This window comes from Rhinopithecus bieti, unplaced genomic scaffold (genome assembly GCF_001698545.2).
Source record: "Rhinopithecus bieti isolate Rb0 unplaced genomic scaffold, ASM169854v2 scaffold_17971, whole genome shotgun sequence".
NCBI lineage: Eukaryota > Metazoa > Chordata > Mammalia > Primates > Cercopithecidae > Rhinopithecus > Rhinopithecus bieti.
Window position 1 is genome coordinate 3,722,695 of NW_016809834.1, and position 13,598 is coordinate 3,736,292.

General features: G+C 35.2%; 1 protein-coding gene across 1 annotated transcript in view; it reads right to left on the reverse strand.

Moving 5' to 3' along the window:
• Positions 1 to 291: 291 nt before the first annotated feature.
• SOX5 (SRY-box transcription factor 5) overlaps positions 292 to 13,598 on the reverse strand; it is a 437,995-nt gene continuing 424,688 nt past the window's right edge. Inside the window, 3 exon segments of the mRNA XM_017890553.1 lie at positions 292 to 5,290; positions 7,215 to 7,431; positions 13,319 to 13,492. Coding sequence (XP_017746042.1) covers positions 4,987 to 5,290; positions 7,215 to 7,431; positions 13,319 to 13,492 — 695 coding nt within the window. The 3' untranslated portion in view covers positions 292 to 4,986.

Below are 13,598 nucleotides of genomic sequence, written 5' to 3' on the forward strand. Positions count from 1 at the left end.
GACTGTCGGGTTTTCAATTGTGTTGAATCAATTACATATAAGAACAGTATCTTTTGACAGTATGGTGAAGCTAGATCTGTCTGAGTGAAATGCATTATATCAAGTCCTGACTGTCTTTCCGGGAATGTCCACAGCTAAAAATTAAACCTTTAGTTCTCAAAGTCAACTTCAATAAGAGGGATTATTTATATTAAAAACAAGATTAAATTTCCATACTTTCGTTCTTTTCATAATAAAACTAATAATTACACCCTCATAACAATAATTGTGAAAAGAAACACAGTATAATAGGTAAAGAACACATTTGCTGTTTTTATTGGTGCCTTGCATGGCAGTAATACTGAAAAGGAGAATGCAAAAAAATAAAATAAAATAAACAAAAAACAAAACAAAAAACAGGTTGGTGGCAACCCACATCTTTTTTTAAGAGCACATAATCTCCTGTTTTATTTTATTGTGGCATGAATGATAACATAAAACCAAAACATGAAAATATACAACTTATATTACACTATGTGTTATGAACAAAATATAAATCTATAACTCTATGTTATATTTACATAATTATTTATTTCATTAAATTTCAAGTGAGATGGTAGGTTGCACATACTTTGTTTTAAGCTCCAGGCATTTGATTGTCTCTTTTCTATTTTTTTTTTTCCGTTTTACTTGTAAAATCCAAAATGTTAGAAGGACTAAGAGCTTTAGAGCCAGTGGAGCTATATAAATACTGTTTTAGTGAACCAGTGACAGAAACACTGGGGAGGACAGGAATCAATCAGTAGGAAACTCAACACATCATCTTCAACCTGGGAAGTTGATAGTTACAGGAAACTTTAAAATTAAATACTGTAAAAGCCTGGCTAAACCAACAGCTATGTCCTACAAGACAAAGAGATACCTGAACCACTTTAAGTGGCCTTCATAGTTTTCCTTGTGGACCCCATAAGTTTTATTTTACTATTAATTTGATAGACAAATATCTTATAAACCTGTTTGTAAATATACAGTTGTTTATTACAATTCAATAATTTACCCATTAGAATGAATGAAAGTGTAATTATTTTTTGTTTTAAATGTGATATAAGAGGTTTCTTCTGGGAACAGTCACAGCTTCCGGATTAAGAAAATATCTGAAGTTGGACCAAAAAATGGTTAACTTTCTTTAGATGAATTAAGGTAAAATTCTACTCCAGAAATCAAATCTATAAAATAGCTTCACCAAAGAAAACTTTTTTTTATATTTGTTCTTTATAAGAGGATTTGGTTTTAACAATGATGACTATGTTCTTTGGGAGGGATTTTATACATGGTTAACTCTTAACTGCAGATGCCAAATGAACTTTAAAAATGGACTTCAGTAATTTAGGTATAAATGTATTGAAGAATAGTTTTATATTTTATCCAATTGTAGTAACTTAATCACTAAGTTATTATTAGTAACTATAAATGAGTAACTTTATTTTCTCCAGTGATGTTGTCTTAGATTCATATGAAAACAGGACTATTTTTAGAGAAACTGACTACAACAACATTAAAAACCAGAATTCTGGCAAGATTATTTCTCAGTGTTGGGGCAAGTGTGTGTGTTTGTGTGTGTGTGTGTGTGTGTGTGCGCATGTGAGAGAGGGAGAAAGGAAAAGAGATAAAGTGTGAACAGACAGATAAGAAAGCAGAGAGGAGGGAGACTGTTATGTTTTAGTCTGATCTTTTGATCTTACTCTCATTTTCTTTATCTTTTTTGGTCATTATGAGGCACAGAAAAAGAATACAGGGTTTTAGGATCCTTTACCAAAATTATAAATCAACCAATGCCAAAAAGGCAATGTAGTAACACAGTAAGTTGCTATTCATAGCACCTTTTATCAAGTGACTTCAAAGCACTTTCAACATTAATATAACTATTTTTGCTTTTGTTTTCCTTTGGGGAAAACTAGGGCAAAGAAAATTTGATATCCAGTGAATTAAACATCAGAACAAGAGAACAGAATGCAGGGCTATGAACTTGCTTTTTGTTTCAGTTCATGCACAGTTTAGTCTCGGACATAAACCTAACTAAAATCAACTTTTGAATTTCAGCAGTTAAAAGTCACCATTAACAATTTTGTTTTCCCCTTCAAATAAAACAAAATAAAACAAACAAACAAAAAAGACCAAACACCAACGTGTTGTCAATTCACTGGTAAGTGTGTTAGAATTGGTTTCAGCCACGAATGCCTTCAATGGCATCTACCTGGAGCTAAAACAAAGTATTCTTGTAGCCCAAAGTCATGAAATGAAAACAAAGCATCTTTTATAACATGGTGTAAAGTAAGTATCCAGCAAACGTGAGAGGTGAACCCACATAAATCAGAAGGAATTTGTTAACAAAGACAGAGAACAAATTTTTTAAAAATCTGTTTTCACATTGTACATAAAATGATATAAAACAAGTGTCTATTTTTTCCTTATCCAGAGTGCTTGAAAACAAAACAAACAGAAACAAAAAAAAAATTGGCTCTAGATGACTGTGGCAATTAAATAACTAAAATGAGTGATGAGAGCATAAGTTAATTAAGATTGAACACGACCCTCCTATTAATTCACTCCTTTGTTTTAAACATCAGAACTGATATTGTTGGGGCCAAAATTCTTAAAAAGGAGAAAACTTATGGAAGGAGAAGTAAAATTGTGGGTAAATGTGTGTGTGTGTATATATATATATGTATATATATACATATACATACATATATGAGTTGGAGATGGAAATTTGTTTTAAATATCTAACAGCTTATTGGCTGCACTTCCAAATCAGAGCAGAATAAAATAGAAAGGGAGAAATAAAATAAATTATACATAACTTACTAATCTGGGAACAGCTGACCATTATTATTATTATTACTATTATTATTATTATTTTATCATCATCATCATTATTACAACACTAGCAAAAAGAGGCAGTTCAAATGAAAGTAAAGTCATCAAAAACAAACTGAAAAACAAACAAAATGAAATCTCTGACATGCAGGCTATGATCAGCTCCTCCAAGCAAAACCCCAGAGCAAGTCTTCTGAGAGAGAGAAAAATAAAAGGGATTTTTAAAAATTATTATTTATACGTAAAAATCCGACTTTAGGGTGGTGTTTCGGGGGGTGAGATAGGAAAATGATGACTGGAGTGAAAACTATAGCACATCGAGCTACTAGTTGCAGTATTTACTATCTGATACTTCAATACAAATAATGGCAATTGACTTGAAATGATTTTGCATTTATTTGTACAGGCCCTACAACTGCCTTGGCATTTGGCTGGCAAAATCTACATAAGCAGTCCCATCACATTCAGTTGTTGCTCTTCGCAAATACTCTGCTCGAACCAAAGTTGGACTTCAGTGGATTCATCTGACAGCAGGGAAGAGCAGTGGCAAGAATCCCTGGGTGCAGTCAGGCTCCATTTTGTTGGACTGCAATGACTTTTAATTAAATCCTACTTTTTATGGCATGAACTACACATGGCCCACACTTCTGAAATGCTAAAGGCCTCCACCTCGTTTCATGGAGGGGTGAAAAATACCTTATAAAATCATCAGTTTCATTTCCTGATCGGGAAAGGATGGAATGTTGAAGAAATAAGCTAATTCTATTTGTCTGAAAAATGGCCAAATATATTCAATGAAAACAATGATTGCTTTGCTCGAAATATCAACAGGAAAAACAAAAATCACTAAGTAGCAAACGTTAATGGAACCAACTGACCAGGGAGAAAGGACATCTGGGAGCAGTTTGCTAGTAGCTTCCATGTTATACATGCACACCTCTATTACACAGGGCCACCTGATCCATCCAATAATCATCATATTAGACATTTAAAAATATAATTTCTGAGCCCTATACTTGGTTAAGTTGTCATTTGAAGTGCAAAGTCAAGGTCAAGATTATTTCTAGACCAGTCACTTGGGAGGATGTGGGATTTCATCCCCAGATGTGGGTTTAACTCACAATGGTCCAACGTTATTCCTATTAGTACCATAATCACACACATACATACACACAAAAATCCAAGATCAGAAAATATTTTTCTCTAAATTTCTTATGTCTCTCTCTCTCTTTTCACCTGAGAACAGCACCTACAGTTTCCATTAAAAAAAAAAAAGTCAAATCTCACCAGCTGCTGGTATTTCAGGTTTTTCAAGGGATTGTCTAAGATTTAACACTGTCCTAACTTAAGAAGGAACAGGAAAAAGTAAAGGGAAAAAAATGAACTTGGTCAACACTTCAGTACAAATTTGGCACTTGCTCAAAGATGTAGTGTGGTGTGCAATAGATAAAGAAAGTCCTCTAAAGAAAATAATTGCTTATTTTGTGGTGTGTAGCAAGGAAGTTAAAACAGGCTCTTTTCCCTCTTCCCCTCATGCACAGACTTCCATCTTTAAAGTATAGAGATGGAGAAGGTGGAGAGAAGTAAAGAGAATTCATTTTCTTTTTTTTCTGTCAGGTGCATTACAAAGAAAAAAAAAAATGAAAGGAAAGAAAAAGAAAAGGAAAAAACCCAGAAACCCCAAAAAACAAAACAAAACTTATTTCTTTTTAAAAATTGTAGCACAAAACAACAAAACACATTCACAAGCCACTTGTTGGCACTGTGTACCTGAGTGAGAATTTCTAGAACATTGTAGAACAAACAGCCATAAAGTTTATTTAAAAAAAAAAAAAAGTTGACGGGTAAGACTTCAGTGCTTGGATGTAGCAGCTGAATTACTGGCATTATTTTACCCATAGCTTATTTCAATCTCTTGTTGTTGATATTGTTGTTTGCTTGTTGTATTTTTTTTTCTTTCCAAGCCTTTTGAGGCTGAGGTCTATTAGTCAGCTGATGTCCCAACTATTTAAGACTAACAGTTAAAGTAACAGTCAGTGTATGAGAAAGTTAATGTGCTTGGCCACTGGTAAGGATGAACCAGTTAGGGCTTCTTTAAGTCCTAAGGTCACAACAATTTTTTGACCCTTATCAGTTGGCTTGTCCTGCAATATGGTTTTCACTGTCACTCCCATAATCTACATCTGGATCATCCTCTTCCTCGTCGTACTCATCATAAATTTCTCCATTGATGTCCTCGGCCTGTATCTCTTCTTTGATATGTGGCTCCTCTCCTTTCACACCATAAGTGCTCTGGATAACAGGCATCCCAGGCTCTGGGCTGCTAGACACGCTTGAGTGCTCCGAGGGCAGGTGAGGGGAGGGCATTCCAGCCATGGCGATGGCTCCAGGGTACACAACACCGGCAGTGGCAATGGGGATCTGTGCTTGTTGCCTGTCAAGAAAGGAATTCCCAAAAAGATATCATGGGTGAGTGAATAGTTAGATGTGGACTTTATTACATAATTAATTTGCTCAGCAATGTGCAATTCTAAGGTACTGATTTTATCTAATTGCCCAACATTTTTCAGACTGTATCCTACTTTGACTTTAATACCTTGTTGTTTTTTTTGTTTTTGTTTTTGTTTTTTTTGAGATGGAGTTTCACTTTTGTTGCCCAGGCTGGAATGCAATGGCATGATCTTGGCTCACTGCAACCTCTGCCTCCTGGGTTCAAGCGATTCTCCTGCCTCAGCCTCCCAAGTAGCTGGGATTACAGGCGTCTGCCACCACACCTGGCTAATTTTTGTATTTTTAGTAGAGACCAGGTTTCACCATGTTGGCCAGGCTGGTCTCGAACTCCTGACCTCAGGTGATCTGCCTGCCTCAGCCTCCCAATGTGTTGGGATTACAGGCATGAGCCACCACGCCCAGCCTAATACCTTACTTCTATGTAGTGCTTCATAGAGTACAAGACATTTACATGTGTTGTCCATCTTATTCTTAATCCTGTTTTGTTACTACTGTTTTATTAAAAAACTGAGGTGTAGAAAATTGAAGCAGAAGAACCCAGGTCCTTCATTCCAAGTTCATTTTTCCTTCACTATAACATGCAGAAATAGTATTTTTCCCCAGAATTAAATGTAAAGATAATTAAATTTTAATGGGAAAATCCTAAAACATTAGAGTTCTCAAAATAAAACTTTACTGCCCAGAACACACCAGAGCAGAACAAATTCACACTATCCACTGAGTCTCTGAAACAGTTTTGGCCTCGCAGTGGTAGGAGGTAGGACCAGCTTCATGGATGTACAAACTGTGCAGCTACACTAAGGTCCCATACTTGATTTCAAGTTGTGCTGCCACAGACTTGAAATTCTTAATAACTTTTTAACAAGAGACCCTGTCTCCTCATTTTTGCACCTAGTCCTATAAATAACGTAGGTGGTCCTATTGGAAGGGATGAAGAGATGATGTTCATCTATGATTTTATTCATTCATATGTTTACCATTTGCCCAAGAACTGTTGGGCTCTGTGTTTAGCTTTGTAAGGAGTCATGTGCTTGCAATATGAATCACAGAGCCCTGGACAGAGCATGCAGCCTCTTCCAAGGAACTGGAGGGGACAGAGCAGATTCGAAAAGGTTTTATGAGTTTTCTCTGCCCACATTTAGAACAATATTTATTGTTCTAAGAAGCTCTTAGAAACTAACTTCTGTTTCAAATATGAACAACTTTATCTTGGGTTTTTTTTGAGAGAATTCTCTAGAAGCAATGCATTTCTGTAGCACATCTGCAACACTGTCAACAACCTGGCCACGGGAGAATTGTCAAACATCTCAGAGCTGCGTTCTCAATTCAGAATGAAACCTCCTGTTCACAACCTTGTTATGCTCTAAGTAGAATCCCTAGCTTGTGTGATCCACAAAGGTCACACGTGTACCTTGATAGTTCACTAACCTCTCTGTATTTAGAAATAAGTATTTTTTAATTTTGAAATGATTTTTATTTTGTATCGTCTAAACAAAGTTGTTAGTTTTAGAACTTATCATGGTGAAACTTAGGAAGTAATGCAAACCAATGAAGAAAAGAACCAGTTATACTTCTGAGTTTTTAATAGAAAACTTCAAAATTATTTACTTGTAGATATCTTGTTTTTAAACCAGTTGTTAACAAATCTCATGTTAGAGGAGGAACTTGCAGTGGATTCATACGGGCATATTTTTCAAGATCATGTGGGAGACTATTTGTCTCTGAAAATACTCTGAGCTCAGATTCTTTTTCAAAATGCCTCTTCGCAACTGAACAAATATGTTTTACATCCCATTAAGTATAACAGGAAGTTTGCTCCATGAGAAAAATAACTAAAAGGTCCATACCCAACATTGAAGTACTGCCGCATTTCCTGCCGCCTGTTGCGCATGATTGCCTTATATTCACCAATGCGCAGCTTTTTGCCATCCACGAGGCAGGTGCGCTTTGGCCTGGGCTTGTACTTATAATCAGGGTACTTCTCCAGGTGCTGCTTGCTGAGACGAGCTTGCTCCTCATAATATGGCTGTTTCTCTAGGTTTGTCATAGCTTTCCAGCGAGATCCTATGAAGAAAGGAGGTTAGGATTCCAATCTGCACAGCTTCTAAGCATTCTAAAAGAGATATAGCTGAGAACAAGAAAATCTAAAGTACAGATGTTGACCAAAACCCAGAAATACATAAACCTGTTTTTGATTAGTGAGATCCCACAAGAACAGAGGTGGTGGTGGTTTTGTACCTAAAGACATAAACACTGGGCAGTATTTTTTTTTTTTTTTCTGGCTTGCATTCTAGTCAAACTTTTGTATTATGTACCTTAAAGCTCATAGATAATTTAATGGATATATTTCTCATTTATACATTAGATCATGATATAATTCACCTGCGAACAGAAAAGTTACATGATATGTTATCACACATTTTGAATCTGAGACTATCCAGTTACTGAATATTTTTATGTGGGAGATGTTTTTTACTATAAAAGTTCCCAACATATCTCATGTAGTCTCATCCTCCCCAAAATGTTTAAGTATTTTAAGCTTACAGGAATGGCAGTAATTAAAAATTCATTTTATTAAAACTTTATAATTAAAATTATAGTATTAATGAACATGGAGTGGGTAACTGCTATGTGCCAGATACTGTGCTAAAACCTTGACGTATGTTATCTTTTTCCTACCTTTTACCTCAATCTTATAAAATAGACAGCATTTCTATTTTCATAGATGAGAAAATTGAGATTCAAACAGATGAACTAACTTAGCCAGGGTCATAATTATTGAAGTGCAGATCTGTGACTCAAACTCAGATTTGACATAACTTAAATTGTGCTATAATGTATGCCCTTTCCTACATATGGCCACCTACTATATAAAATATAGCAGAGGTCACAATTGCAGTAAATGTGTATTATGATTTTCTCTTAATAAATCAATTTCAATAACATACAAAGATGTCACTTCCCATGATACAGTCTGCATTAGTAATAATAACCCAAATTGTTTTCCCCCTTTCTTTTCACTATTAATTTTGCTGTGAATTTAGTTGGGATTAAAAGAGACAAGTTTGAAGCTTACATAGAATTAGTGTATGCTAATTCACATTTTAGATATGATTTAAAACTTGGATTCTGTCAGTATGGCTATGTGTAATAGAAGTAGTATTAATTTTTTTTTTATTAAGAGAGATTTAAGAATCTATTTGCAGATGAAGTGTGTTTATCTGCAAATAGTCATCTCAACTCAACGCGAGTGCATAAAGACTGAAAAACTGGAACTAGGATATCCCTACCAAATGGTCTTATACCTGCCTTCAAATGTCATCTAAGTAAGATCTTAGAAGCTTTCAAATGAGTTCATTACTCACCCATAACTCCATATCTTAAATGCAAATAGCTCACTGTTGAATAGCTCTTTCTTACACATGTAGAGAGTTCCTCAGTATGGGCTGTTACATTTATTAAAGCATGCAGTGAAAGAGGCAATATCTCTTCCATTAGAAATGTTTCCATTGGAAGAGATATTGTATTACACAGGTATAAATATAGATTTTTCCAAATGTATAAATATAGATTTTTCCAAATCTAGAAAGCCAATATGAATTTATTCTATTTACAATATAAACTCAGGTTACAGTTCAAATAATAGAGTTTTTTTTTTTTTTTCTATTCCTTTCTTAAACTTCTGTTTAAATATCATCATCCAACATTTTAAGTTGGTTGGTCAAGCCATATCATTTGTAGGTACAATCTCAAACTCCTTGTTGGCCCAGCATTATTCTCTGAAGATTCTTGAATACCATTATGTTATTCTCAGGACCTATATAAACACAGATATGTTGTGATCCTATTGAACTAGCACAACCGTTTTAATGGATTTTCTTCCAAGCATTTATACCAGTTTTTTGAACTTCAGATCAGAGAGTGGAAAGTGAGCTTACCATAAATAACTCACAAATAGGAATACACTGAAAAATGGATCAAGGATGGTTGATCTAATATAAAATTTATTAGCTATCATTATCCCAAAATTCAAAAACAAAACCAGTATTTTCAATTAGAAGAGGAATTGACCAAGATTCTTCTCTAAGTTTAAATGATGTAAAGGCCAAAAGCTTTGGCCTCTCAAAGGAAAGAAAATATTTATGCTTTGAAGTAATCTGCCTTGGAATGCCAGAGCTGTTTGTGTATTTCCTACTATGTGCATAGTGTTGTATTAATTACTGAATATGTAGTAGTGAGTAAATAAGAAAGTTATAGTTCCTGTCTCTTTGGAGCTTATATCAGTCAGGGAATATACATTAAATATCTAATTACAAAATTTATTATTTTCCTTATAGTTGTGGGAAATACAGGAGGGTATGATAAGGAGGCAAGATCAATCCTCTGCAGGTCAGGAAGGCTTTGCTGTAGAAATTACTCCCATGGGGCTCAAAGAGAGAAGAACATCCTATTGAGGAAGAATATAATAGTTGAGGTCTTTCAGTGGAAAGAGGAATTAGACTAACTTAAAGAAAGCTGGTCTGGCTTAAGAAAAAAAAAAAAGAGGAAAAAAAGATGCATGTATATAAAGAAATGGGATAATAAAAGATGTGTAAATTCTCAGATAAGTTGGCTTCCAAATCTGGCATGAACGGGAATTATAAAATAGTTTAACTCTTGATAGTATAATTTCTTTAAGAGTATCATTGACTCCTAAATTACAATTTAAAATATGGTCATATAAATCCAAGTCTTCAAAATTAAGAATCAAGATAGCCTAAGCACTAACTGGGTCAAATGGCTGACTACTACATTTTAGGACAGTACAGGGCAGTATTTCCATTTGGTGGTAAATCCAGTTTCATTTCAAAATCTTACCCTCAAATTAGGTTAACCAACTGAAAAGTTTGGTTTTGATTTCAATGGCTTTGCAGGTACAATAACCATTGTAGGCAGCTGAGGTGTTAACTAACCCCTGAAACACACTTGATGAGAATGGTAGGAAAGCATTTTGGATACCACCAAAAAAAAAAAAAGATAAAAAATATCTACTTGATTTGGGCGTGGCTGGCTGCTTACTCTGGACTGATGTACAGGGAGTTTACCCTGCTCCTTTCAAAAGGTTGTTCTTTTAGAATAAAAAAGCAGGGAAGGACAATTGGGTTTTCCTCCTGATGACAAAAGAGGAAGTTTCAATCAAAAGTATTTGATGCTCAAAATAGGGGAAAAAATAAGGTCTTATGATTATTCCTTTCCTTTCTAAATCTGGCAATCCACTGAAAGTGAAGAGTTTGGGCTGAGCAACACTGTCGTCTCCATGGGGTCTGTAGTGAATTTGCACATTTTACTCCAACTACTGTATATCTAATCAGAAAAAGATGTCCCTCATCCCCTGATCTAGCGCCAAGCAGTAAAAGGTGATTCCTTATGTTAACAATTTCAGCAGAATGGCTTATTAAAACCAGATTTTAGGGTATTATAAAATGCTTAGAAGCCCTTTAAAATGTCAACCAGGATCCCCAGAGACTACGTAAAATGTCAACCCAGCTCAAGCGCCTGTTTTAAGCAGAATGAATTAGCGGCATGCTGTCGGAGGCTGTTATCCAAAACAATCAGCAAAGAGGAAAACATCAAGCTTTCTTTGTACTTTTGTATGAAATGGGTCATTTAGAATGATCTTGTGGATATTTGAAGATCACTTATTTATTTAAAGCTGTGACTAAATATTGAGGCCCACAACACCTCAATGTTTTATTTGTTCCCAAATATAAATGCTATATCTTTAAAGAATACATTTTCATCAGAAAGACTGAAATTAGGCAGTATTCTCTTTCATGTTGTCTATTATAATATAATCATATGGTCATTCTAATATTCTTTCCCTCACATCAGAAGGGAATTCTCTTAGCCAGTCATTTCTTTTCCATAGAGGCTTTTGCTGCATTTCCTAAAATATCATTTCCTATCATCAAAACTGATATTTCTCTTATAGTTAAGATAGTTTTAATTAATGATTATCACGTTTTTGGTATTCAGACACATGAATTGAGTAATATAAAGAGAGTTTTGAAATCTTAGTATTCAACTAGTTTTTTATTCTGACAATTTTGGATTTCTAATTTGGGAATAACTGATATATTAAAACGTGAAATATGCTTACATAAAGTATTCTTTTCTAGGGCTTTTCCAAATGAAACTGGTATGTTGTTTTTTAAAGACGGGAAATTTCATATGGAAGGTAGAATATAGTCACAAAAGGGAAAAATAGATCAGAGCTGGTAGAGATGTAAAAAATGTGTATTTCCTCTTGATCAGTTCAAGTTTTGATTATGCATGATATATATTTTACACACAGATTTTCATATTTTCTACGTATACTACTGAAAGCTTTGCATGTTCATGTCTTTTTAGATAACATTTAGGTGAAAAATGAGACACAATTTTAAGTGGCTAATGGTTTCTATTTTGATCCCATTACAAATGGACCTTGTGGACTAGGTGGCATCTATTACTTTTGTTGAGAATATGGGATCATAAAAACATGCAGCCAGGCGCATAACGCCTGTAATCCCAGCACTTTGGGAGGCCAAGGAGGGCGGATCACCTGAGGTCAGAAGTTTCAGACCAGCCTGGCCAAAATGGTGAAACCCTTTCTCTGCTAAAATACAAAAGTTAGTCAGGTATGGTTGGCCCGTGCCTGTCATCCCAGCTACTCAGGAGGCTGAGGCAGAAGAATTGCTTGAACCCAGGAGGCAGAGGTTGCAGTGCGCTGAGATCACACCACTGCACTCCAGCCTGGGTGACACAGCAAGACTCCATCTCCAAAACAAAACAAAACAAAAAACCTCATGCATATGTTAGCCATTTATAGATGATCAGTAATGAACCAAAAGTGATATTATCTTTATAAACTCCGTGCAATTCCAAGTGCCTTATGAATTTTAATAAAACTTTAATAATTTTGACAAATTTTGTTACTTATTTGTTAAAGCCAATGTTTTCTGGTAAAATGTTTCTCTTCTATTTTTGTCACTTAACTCTTAGAAGTCACAGAGTGAGTAATCAAAATTTTCTTATGTTGTCCCGTATCTGGCCATCAGGTTACTTGAAGATGAAGATGATGAAGACAAAGACAGTGATGACATTAGTGACAATGACAATGATAATGATGTCAGATAAGGTACGAAAGCAATGGAATCTTCTCTTTCCCCCGCTGTCCCTCCAGGACCTGAATTGGTCTATAATAGGTATCTTTCTAATCCGCACCCTTTCTCCCGCACCCTTTTTCTGTGTGCTTCAGTGTCTGTGTGGGTAGAGTAAATGTGTACTTTGTTTTCTGTTAAATTGAATGTTGCAATGGCAGAAAAGTATTTAGTATTACTAAAAGTACCTTGAGTACTTAAGGTTACTAAAAGTATAAATGTAAAAATGTACACTCTACATCTTCTTGTGTTCTGAGACTGTAAAACTGATTTTCAATTATAGCACTGGAACAAACATCTTCCCCACCTCCACCCTCACCCCCACAACATGATGAATTCTGCAAACAACACTCCTTATCCTTCTGTTACAGAGGATGATGAGAGAGGAAGGAGGCCTTAAGATTAACAATAACTTGTCTCTAGTATGCAAGGAAATGAGTACAAATGATCAGTCGCAATATCTAGTGGCTCATGTGAAAGCAACTTTTTTCTCAGCCTTAGTAAAAATATTTCTAGATTTTTGCAGAAGATAAAGCATTAAAATAATTACTATGAAGACACACCGCTAAATGAGGTATAGAAATATGGTATATTTCTCAATGGACATAGAATGCTTCATCACCAGAAGAAGCCTCAATGATGATGTTTATTTTCTGGATAAGCAGATAACATGACCTGCAGGGCCTCCAAATTCAGGATCCTTCCACAGCTCCAGAAAACACAACAGTACCTTTATTCCATATGTCACTGAGTTCTTAATGTTTTCTTACCCAATATCTTGCTGATGTTGGAGTTGTGCATGTCAGGAAAGGCTTGAAGGATCTTTCTCCGTTCATCTTTAGCCCACACCATGAAGGCGTTCATTGGACGCTTTATGTGGGGTTCATTGCTGCCACGCCCTCTGGATTCCCTATAAATTCTTGACTCTGAAACTCCAGCACTTCCTGAAAACAGGAAACATCACTTAGTGTTAGTGTTAAAACTCTGGCAACTCTTTTCCTTGCATTCCTATTTTTCAGTCTATGAAGATATCTGAAACAAAAAGTACTT